At 46.2% G+C, this 10,681-nt stretch overlaps 1 protein-coding gene across 1 annotated transcript in view; it reads left to right on the forward strand.

Moving 5' to 3' along the window:
- The window catches only part of COL3A1 (collagen type III alpha 1 chain), a 120,237-nt gene extending 116,819 nt beyond the window's left edge, over window positions 1–3,418 (forward strand). Inside the window, exons 48-50 of the mRNA XM_063932733.1 lie at window positions 274–461; window positions 1,143–1,385; window positions 2,502–3,418. Coding sequence (XP_063788803.1) covers window positions 274–461; window positions 1,143–1,385; window positions 2,502–2,648 — 578 coding nt within the window. The 3' untranslated portion in view covers window positions 2,649–3,418. The remainder of the gene's footprint in view (window positions 1–273; window positions 462–1,142; window positions 1,386–2,501) is intronic.
- Window positions 3,419–10,681: the final 7,263 nt, after the last annotated feature.

Below are 10,681 nucleotides of genomic sequence, written 5' to 3' on the forward strand. Positions count from 1 at the left end.
AGGGGGTATTGTATCGAACCTTGGTGAGAGATATATGGGGGAGAGATAAAGCACCACACCAGCCAACCAGCTCCTGTTGCACGCTGTGTTTGAAAAATGACACGAGCTGATTGGTTGGTACTTTATCTCTCTGCCCTTTACCTCTATCCATGGTTTGATATGTTTTCCCCAAACCATTGCACCTGTCTCTTATAAAAGCCCCAGATCTTTAATTCGTTCTTCCAGTATACAATTATGGAGTTTTTTTTTCTTTCATGTTGTTTTTGTTTGTAGGAGAATATTGGATCGATCCAAACCAAGGTTGCAGAATGGATGCCATTAGAGTGTTCTGCAACATGGAGACTGGAGAAACGTGTATAAATGCCAACCCCAGCATTGTCCCACAAAGGAAATGGTACAGCAGCGAGCGAAGTGATAAGAAACACGTTTGGTTTGGCGATTCCATGAGTGGTGGCTTCCAGGTAAGACTAAGCATTTGGTTTTCCCTGTCAGCGATTGATAGCCAAGTCATTTTTATGACCCCTAAGTTTATTGTATCTTAAGGTAGACAAATAGCTCCCTTTTCTACAAAAAATTGACAGAAAAATTAAATGGAGTAGGGATGGCCATTGACCATCAATGATTTGAAATCATTGATGGTCTATAACCAATGTTAAATACTTTTACAATCGATGGGGGGGACCAGATTGTCCAGATGGTGAAAGTATTTTTTGTTCTCCATGTGTTGGGTCACAGAGCTTAGCTTCACCCATGACACCCACAAAGCCCACGCCCCTGGGCTTTGATCGGCCCAGAGGTCTTTTAACACTAATTCAGGGGTGGCCATCGGTAGGTAAAGCCATCAATGGTTTTCCTACAGATGGTTTTCCGAGATTATCCATCCATGTTGCCATCGATAGTGACCATTGATGGATTACCCACCGATGGCATTTCCTAGAATGGAGATACTTAATAATATTGCAAGATGTTGTAAACAGCGCTTCGTACAATCACCAAGCTTTATAGCAGTTTGGCGCTAGGACCATCCCCAAACCTTTTATAGCAGTCTACAAGGCAAACACAGATATGTTTCACATTACGGTGAACTCTTGCGGTTACTGTTCTGAGATTTGATTTGAACAATTACCGTCTCTAACTTCCAGTTCAGCTACGGAGATCCAGAGCTCCCAGAAGATGTTACTGATGTGCAGATGGCGTTCCTCAGAATCCTGTCCAGCAGAGGCTATCAGAACATCACCTACCACTGCAAAAACAGCATCGCCTACATGGATGGGGAGAATGGAAATGTGAAGAAGGCTCTAAAATTGATGAGCTCCACCGAAAGTGAGCTCAAGGCCGAAGGAAATAGCAAATTTGCATACACAGTTTTGGAAGATGGTTGCACAGTAAGTATATCACAAATTGCTAAGTTTTCTTATTTCGCTGATAAATATTACAAGAGTATATATGTGTATATAGCCAGATTCAGAGGTGGATGCCGTTGCAGCCACAACTTTTGCCGCAGTGCGAATGCATCGGTATGCTAATGCTGCCGATGAAGGGCTTCCTATTGGGACACCCACTGGCTGTGGCCTTTGTATGCGCAAAGATGCACCGGCGATCGGACCATCACTATGGACATTGCACCAACACTATGAAGGTGCCTTCAGAACATGGCTGCCTGGGTCAGTACGACTGTGTCTTTGCACACCCGCATCTGGCTAGCCGCCACTTCATGACCCCTCCATAAGCCCTTTGAAATTGCATGGATCAGTGTGTAATTTCAGTTTGGCCTGTTTCAGAGATGTATGTAAAAGCAATGTGCACACACATCTCAGAGGAGACCTGCGCATATGCAGATCTGGGGCATGCGATTTCATTCCTATAGCAACATGGAGTCAATTAGGCATATTCAGTTAATTACTGCACGGTGCTGGGAAATTCTTTGCAATTAAATTAGGGATTGTCGCATGGAAAGTCACTGATTTTGTGTAAATTGTGGAATCAGTGTATTTTCACTTGGCATGATCATCCAATTGTGCCCTTTTCTCATAGACTTTTCCTGGCAGTTCCAGAAGCTGCAATAGAAAGTACATCTGTGGGGATTCAGGAACGGGTGAATCCCAACTAATCCCCACTAGTACGATTGCGATGGTCTTGTAATGAATGTCTGTATGTGATAGGGTTGTAGACAAGACAATCATCTGTACGAAATGATTGTGGCTTCTAGATTCTGCACTTGAAATTTATAATCTACACTTTTTGTATCTATTGCCTTTTTTTGTTTCTTTTTGGTTTGCATTACCATCTTACAGATATTTTTGAGGTGAAACGATCTTTGGCATATCTTTGTCCTCGATGGCCATTTCCACAAACAACGTTAGGGGTGCCTCTGAATTAAATGCATTAGATAATTGACACAAAAATGGAAAAGAACGTTTTCATCCTTTTGCTTCATATAACAAATGTCGTCCTAGTTTTTATCTTGTTTCACTGATCTTTTTCGAATTGTCCATTTGCAGAAGCACACAGGAGAATGGGGTCGGACAGTATTTGAGTACAGAACGCGCAAGACGATGAGGTTGCCTATTGTCGATATCGCACCTATGGATGTTGGTGGACCAGACCAAGAATTTGGTGTTGAAGTGGGACCTGTATGCTTTTTGTAAATTTAGGATATTGCTTAATTTTAAACCACGGCAAATGATCTGCACTCCATTTCTCTCCCCATTGTAATTTTGTCAGCAAAATAAACTGTGTGCCAGTAATTTATTTTCCAAACAACGTGGAAAAGAAAAAGGGGGGGATCATTGGATGGAGAGGGCTATATTTTTTGCAATAACACAAAACTAAATGCTTTTGCTCTATTTTTTGTACAAATTTTTTTGTATTTTCAGAACATCCGAATGGTGCTATAACGAATAAAAAAAAAAAAGTAGAAATTGAATATTGGAAACACTGTGTAATGTATCTCCTACATTTTTGGCCAATTTCCAAAGCACTGATCTTCTGTCCGTTAAATTCCACCCATCATTCTAACCAAGATGAAGTTCCCACATACAGAAAGAACTTCCATGTCTAAACTACCTCATCATGGCGGAATATGGGGAGAGTTTGATGAGGCAGTAGAGGATGGCAAGTCAACTCTGTACAGCTAATATTTGGCTTCTAATGTAAATTTGCCAATCACGGATGGTATTTTGTATAGAATGTATTGTCAATAATTGATCAATCAAAGACATTTAATGTTGCTAGGTGCTTTCTATACTTTCCTGTCATTGCTGGCCAAGACCACTAAAATAGAAGAGTAGATTACTGATCGGACATCATGGTGCTAAATGCTAATATGTTTCCACTCTAATACTATGTGTCAAAGTAATACTGATGAGTATGAACGAAAGGGAATAAAATAAAAAAAAGTTTCACAACCAAAGAAAAATGTTTGTCTTCTGTTCTCAGTTATTGCCTTCCATCCATGCTCCATCCTAGATGGCGTGTGCCGTTAATTGTATTAGAAGTAGAAGCAGTGTCTAAAATACAGTTACCAGGCATTATCCATTTTTGTAAACATTTTTTCTCTAACGTCCTAAGTGGATGCTGGGGACGTAAGGACCATGGGGAATAGCGGCTCCGCAGGAGACTGGGCACAACTAAAGAAAGCTTTAGGACTACCTGGTGTGCACTGGCTCCTCCCCTTATGACCCTCCTCCAGACCTCAGTTAGAATCTTGTGCCCGGCCGAGCTGGATGCACACTAGGAGGCTCTCCTGAGCTCCTAGAAAGAAAATAATAGTTTAGGTTTTTTATTTTCCGTGAGATCTGCTGGCAACAGACTCACTACTACGAGGGACTAAGGGGAGAAGAAGCTTCTTAGGCTACTGGACACCATTAGCTCCAGAGGGATCGAACACAGGGCCCGACCTCGATCGTCCGGTCCCGAAGCCGCGCCGCCGTCCCCCTTACAGAGCCAGAAGCAAGAAGTTGGTCCGGAAAATCAGCGGCAGAAGACTTCGGTCTTCAACAAGGTAGCGTACAGCACTGCAGCTGTATGCCATTGCTCCTCATGCACACCTCACACTCCGGTCACTGATGGGTGCAGGGCGCTGGGGGGGGGGGGGGGGGCGCCTGAGCAGCAATATAATATACTTTGGCTGGCAAATCTACACCATATATAGTCAGGAAGGCTATATAGGTGTAAAAATATCCCTGCCAGAGATCCAGTAAAAGCGGGAGAAAGTCAGTTAAAATAAGGGCGGGGCTATCTCCCTCAGCACACTGGCGCCATTTTCTCTTCACAGTGCAGCTGGAAGACAGCTCCCCAGGCTCTCCCCTGTAGTTTTCAGGCTCAAAGGGTTAAAAAGAGAGGGGGGGGCACTAAATTTAGGCGCAGTATTACATATATATATAAGCAGCTATAGGGGAAAAATCACTCAGTTATAGTGTTAATCCCTGTGTTATATAGCGCTCTGGTGTGTGCTGGCATACTCTCCCTCTGTCTCCCCAATGGGCTTTTGTGGGGTCCTGTCCTCAGTCAGAGCATTCCCTGTGTGTGTGCGGTGTGTCGGTACGGCTGTGTCGACATGTTTGATGAGGAGGCTTATGTAGAGGCGGAGCAGGTGCCGATAAATGTGATGTGACTCCCTGTGGGGCTGACACCTGAATGGATGGTAATGTGGAAGGAATTACGTGACAGTGTCGACTCTTTACATAAGAGATTTGACGACATAATAGATGTGGGACAGCCGGCGTTCTCAGCTCGTGCCTGCCCATGCGTCTCAAAAGCCATCAGGGGCTCTAAAACGCCCGCTACCTCAGATGGCAGACACAGACGTCGACACGGATACCGACTCCAGTGTCGACGACGAGGAGACTACTGTACATTCCAATAGAGCCACCCGTTATATGATTGCGGCAATGAAAAATGTTTTGCACATTTCTGATGTTACCCCAGGTACCACAAAAAAGGGTATAATGTTTGGGGAGAAAAAACTACCAGTGGTTTTTCCCCCATCTGATGAATTAAATTAAGTGTGTGAAGAAGCATGGGCTTCCCCTGATAAGAAAATGGTAATTTCTAAAAAGTTACTAATGGCGTACCCTTTCCCGCCAGAGGACAGGTTACGCTGGGAGACACCCCCTATGGTGGATAAAGTGCTCACACGACTATCAAAGAAGGTGGCACTGCCGTCTCCGGACACGGCCGCCCTCAAGGAACCTGCCGATAGAAAGCAGGAGGCGATCCTGAAGTCTGTTTATACACACTCAGGCATTATACTGCGACCAGCTATTGCTTCAGCATGGATGTGCAGTGCTGCAGCTGCGTGGTCAGATTCCCTGTCAGAACATATTGATACCTTAGACAGGGACACTATATTGCTAACCATAGAGCATATAAAAGACGCGGTATATGAGAGATGCACAGAGGGATATTTGCCGGCTGGCATCTAGAGTAAATGCAATGTCCATTTCTGCCAGGAGGGGTTTATGGACTCGGCAGTGGACAGGGGATGCAGATTCTAAAAGACACATGGAAGTTTTGCCTTACAAGGGTGAGGAGTCATTTGGGGATGGTCTCTCGGACCTAGTTTCCACAGCAACAGCTGGAAAATCAGCATTTTTACCCCATGTCCCCTCACAACAAAAGAAAGCACCGTATTATCAGGTACAGTCCTTTCGGCCCCAGAAAGGCAAGCGGGTTAAAGGTGCATCCTTTCTGCCCATAGGCAGAGGTAGAGGGAAAAAGCTTCAAAATACAGCCAGTTCCCAGGAACAAAAGTCCTCCCCCGCTTCCGCTAAGTCCACAGCATGACGCTGGGACTCCACAGGCGGAGCCAGGTGCTGTGGGGGCCCGTCTCAAGTGCTTCAGCGATCAGTGAGCTTGCTCACAGGTGGATCCCTGGATTCTACAAGTAGTGTCTCAGGGATACAAGCTGGAATTCGAGACGTCTCCCCCTCGCCGTTTCCTAAAATCTGCCTTGCCAACGTCACCCTTGGACAGGGAGGCTGTGATAGAGGCAATTCACAAGCTGTATTCGCAGCAGGTGATAGTCAAGGTACCCCTCCTTCAACAAGGAAGGGGTTACTATTCCACAATGTTTGTGGTACCGAAACCGGACGGTTCAGTGAGACCCATTTTAAATTTAAAATCTTTGAACACGTATATAAAACGGTTCAAGTTCAAGATGGAATCGCTCAGGGCGGTTATCTCAAGCCTGGAGGAAGGGGATTACATGGTATCACTGGACATCAAGGATGCTTACCTGCATGTCCCCATTTACCCTCCTCACCAGGAGTACCTCAGATTTGTGGTACAGGACTGTCATTACCAATTCCAGACGCTGCCGCTTGGTCTGTCCACGGCACCGAGGGTGTTTACCAAGGTAATGGCCGAAATGATGATACTCCTGCGAAAAAAGGGAGTTATAATTATCCCGTACTTGGACGATCTCCTGATAAAGGCGAGGTCCAAGGAACAGTTGTTGATCGGAGTAGCACTTGCTCGGCAGGTGCTACAACAGCACGGCTGGATCCTGAATATTCCAAAGTCGCAGCTGGTTCCTGCAACACGTCTATTGTCCCTGGGGATGGTTCTGGACACAGAACAGAAAAGGGTGTTTCTCCCGGAGGAGAAGGCCAGGGAGTTGTCATCTCTAGTCAGAGACCTCCTAAGACCAAAACAGTTGTCGGTGCACCACTGCACGCGAGTCCAGGGAAAGATGGTAGCTTCTTACTAAGCAATTCCGTTCGGAAGGTTCCATGCACGGATCTTTCAGTGGGATCTGTTGGACAAGTGGTCAGGATCGCATATTCAGATGCATCAGAGGATAACCCTGTCTGCAAGGACCAGCGTGTCTCTACTGTGGTGGATACAGAGTGCTCATCTTCTGGAGGGCCGCAGATTTGGCATACAGGACTTGGTCCTGGTAACCACGGACGCCAGCCTTCGAGGCTGGGGAGCAGTCACACAGGGAAGAAATTTCTAGGGACTATGGTCAAGCCAGGAAATGTCCCTACACATAAATATTCTGGAACTAAGAGCCATTTACAATGCCCTAAGTCAGGCAAGACCCCTGCTTCAAAGTCAGCCAGTACTGATTCAGTCAGACAACATCACGGCGGTCGCCCATGTAAACCGACAGGGCGGCACGAGAAGCAGGATGGCGATGGCAGAAGCCACGAGTATTCTCCGATGGGCGGAAAATCACGTGTTAGCACTGTCGGCAGTGTTTATTCCGGGAGTGGACAACTAGGAAGCAGACTTCCTCAGCAGACAGGACCTCCACCCGGGAGAGTGGGGACTTCATCCAGAAGTCTTCCGGCTGATTACAAACCGATGGGAATGGCCACAGGTGGACATGATGGCGTCCCGCCTCAACAAAAAGCTAGAAAACTATTGCACCAGGTCAAGGGACCCTCAGGCGATAGCGGTGGATGCTCTAGTGACACCGTGGGTGTACCGGTCGGTTTATGTGTTTCCTCCTCTTCCTCTCATACCAAGGGTGCTGAGGATAATAAGAAGGAGAAGAGTAAGAACTATACTCATTGTTCCGGATTGGCCAAGAAGAGCTTGGTACCCAGAACTTCAAGAAATGATCTCAGAGGACCCATGGCCTCTACCGCTCAGACAAGACCTGCTGCAGCAGGGGCCTTGTCTGTTCCAAGACTTACCGCGGCTGCGTTTGACGGCATGGCGGTTGAACACCGGATCCTGAAGGAAAAGGGCATTCCTGAGGAAGTCATTCCTACGCTGATCAAAGCCAGGAAGGACGTGACCGCAAAACATTATCACCGCATATGGCGAAAATATGTTGCTTGGTGTGAGGCCAGGAAGGCCCCAACGGAGGAATTTCAACTGGGTCGATTCCTGCACTTCCTACAGTCAGGGGTGACTATGAGCCTCAAATTGGGGTCCATTAAGGTCCAGATTTCGTCTCTGTCGATTTTCTTCCAAAAAGAACTGGCTTCCCTGCCGGAAGTTCAGACTTTTGTTAAAGGAGTGCTGCATATTCAGCCTCCTTTTGTGCCTCCAGTGGCACCTTGGGATCTCAACGTGGTGTTGGATTTCCTTAAATCACATTGGTTTGAGCCACTTAAAACCGTGGAGTTAAAATATCTCTTGTGGAAAGTGGTCATGCTATTGGCCCTGTCTTCGGCCAGGCGTGTGTCAGAGTTGGCAACTTTGTCATGTAAAAGCCCTTATCTGATTTTCCATATGGATAGGGCGGAATTGAGGACTCGTCCCCAATTTCTGCCTAAGGTGGTTTCAGCGTTTCATTTGAACCAACCTATTGTGGTGCCTGCGGCTATTCGGGACTTGAAGGATTTCAAGTTGCTGGATGTAGTCAGGGCCCTGAAAATATATGTTTCCAGAACGGCTGGAGTCAGGAAAACTGACTCGCTGTTTATCCTCTACGCACCAAACAAGCTGGGTGCTCCTGCTTCAAAGCAGACTATTGCTCGCTGGATATGTAGCACAATTCAGCTTGCACATTCTGCGGCGGGACTGCCGCATCCTAGATCAGTAAAAGCCCATTCCACGAGGAAGGTGGGCTCTTCTTGGGCGGCTGCCCGAGGGGTCTCGGCTTTACAACTTTGCCGAGATGCTACTTGGTCGGGGTCAAACACATTTGCAAGATTTTACAAGTTTGACACCCTGGCTGAGGAGGATCTGGAGTTCTCTCATTCGGTGCTGCAGAGTCATCCGCACTCTCCCGCCCGTTTGGTAGCTTTGGTATAATCCCCATGGTCCTTACGGAGTCCCCAGCATCCACTTAGGACGTTAGAGAAAATAAGATTTTACTCACCGGTAAATCTATTTCTCATAGTCCGTAGTGGATGCTGGGCGCCCATCCCAAGTGCAGATTGTCTGCAATACTTGTACATAGTTATTGTTAACTAAAGGGTTATTGTTGGAGCCATCTGTTGAGAGGCTCAGTTGTATTCATACTGTTAACTGGGTATAGTATCACGAGTTATACGGTGTGATTGGTGTGGCTGGTATGAGTCTTACCCGGGATTCAAAATCCTTCCTTATTGTGTCAGCTCTTCCGGGCACAGTATCCTAACTGAGGTCTGGAGGGGGGTCATAGGGGGAGGAGCCAGTGCACACCAGGTAGTCCTAAAGCTTTCTTTAGTTGTGCCCAGTCTCCTGCGGAGCCGCTATTCCCCATGGTCCTTACAGAGTCCCCAGCATCCACTACGGACTACGAGAAATAGTTTTACCGGTGAGTAAAATCTTATTATATGGTTGTTGAGTAGAGGGAGAAATAATAAAAAAGGTTAGTTCTTGATTTAGTGTCTATTATTTTTCTTGTTATATGAAAGTTTTTGTGCAAAAAATGATATTGGGATTAAATTTGTTTGGTGCCTGTACATTAAATGCTATACGTTTATATCGCTATAAACAAAAAGACAAACAGTATGTCCACCAGGGTCAAACTTTCATCTTCATAAAAGCCGAAGTTATTCAGAGGTAAACAAACAAACCAAAGCAAATAAGAATGGGTTGATCTGCCTTACAGATGGGACAGACTCCTTTAATACTCTATATTAGCAATTGGAACCAAGTATTGGTGAGAAGGCTAAAGCAATTGAATGACTGCTTAGGCATTGTATAAAATTAAAACCTCGAATTTGCACAGTCCGCTGGATATTGGGTACTGGAGTAGGACAATTGCAGTTTATAAGTGGTATTACTTCATATGGTACAGCGAGTGAAAGCGATAGATAGAAAGTAAATTAATGGACGTCAAGTGAGGGGGGGGGGGGTGTAGCTGAGCACTGATCAATGGAGATCAACTAAGGGGACATATGTTAAGTATCTGAAGACACTCCTATGAGAAACCATGAGCTCAGAGGGAGATCTCAGTAGACATATAGAGGACTGCAGCTTATACCGAAATTACTAAACTTGAACTGAAACACTGGAGATTGGTTGGAGAGTAACCTATGTCTGAGCTAAGTTTAAATTTCAGGTTACCTATGACCTTTAAGACAGCTGACTGAAAGTCTAAACTGATGGTGAGCAAATGATTCATGTACAAGTCTATTTATGTTAAAAAATACAAGGTAAAATGGTCAAAAGCTCTTCCGGTTCCGCCTCTGGCATGTGAGGTCACGCACAAGAGTGGCTCCGTTCTCCAGCATACCAACCAGCATTACTAGGCTGTTTCTCAGCCTCCACACCAGCCTGGGTGCTGTACCCCCCACCCCGAATACCTCACATACCTTCCCTCAGCGGATGGAGAGATATTTCTTTCCCCTGTTTCCAGGAAAGAAGAACCGCCAACGGCAGCATAGACAGAGCAGGGGCCTCAAAATGGCGCCAGACGCGGCTGACTCCGGGGAGTGAGATCTGCCCCCTCTTCACCTATCCCATGATCACAGGAGATAGGTATGGCTTCTAAGGGTTCCGCGAACCGTGCTGTCCCCCCTCCTGATACCCCTGGGGAGATAAGTGCCAGTAGGGAGGTGATTGGTCCGCTCCTCATGGAGCTAACTGCTAATATTACGGGACAGCTCTCCCACCTTATCAAGAAGGTCAGAGAAACAGAGCACAGGGTGGGGGAATTGTTTGCAGATGTGGCCACGCTCCAGGTGGCACAGGTAAAGCATGACCGCACACAGAAACAGATATTAAATAAGCTCGACGATCTCAAAAACAAGTCGAGGAGAAAGAATCTGAGGGTGGTGACTGCCTGAGT

The sequence above is a fragment of the Pseudophryne corroboree genome, chromosome 7, assembly GCF_028390025.1.
Source record: "Pseudophryne corroboree isolate aPseCor3 chromosome 7, aPseCor3.hap2, whole genome shotgun sequence".
Taxonomy (NCBI): domain Eukaryota; kingdom Metazoa; phylum Chordata; class Amphibia; order Anura; family Myobatrachidae; genus Pseudophryne; species Pseudophryne corroboree.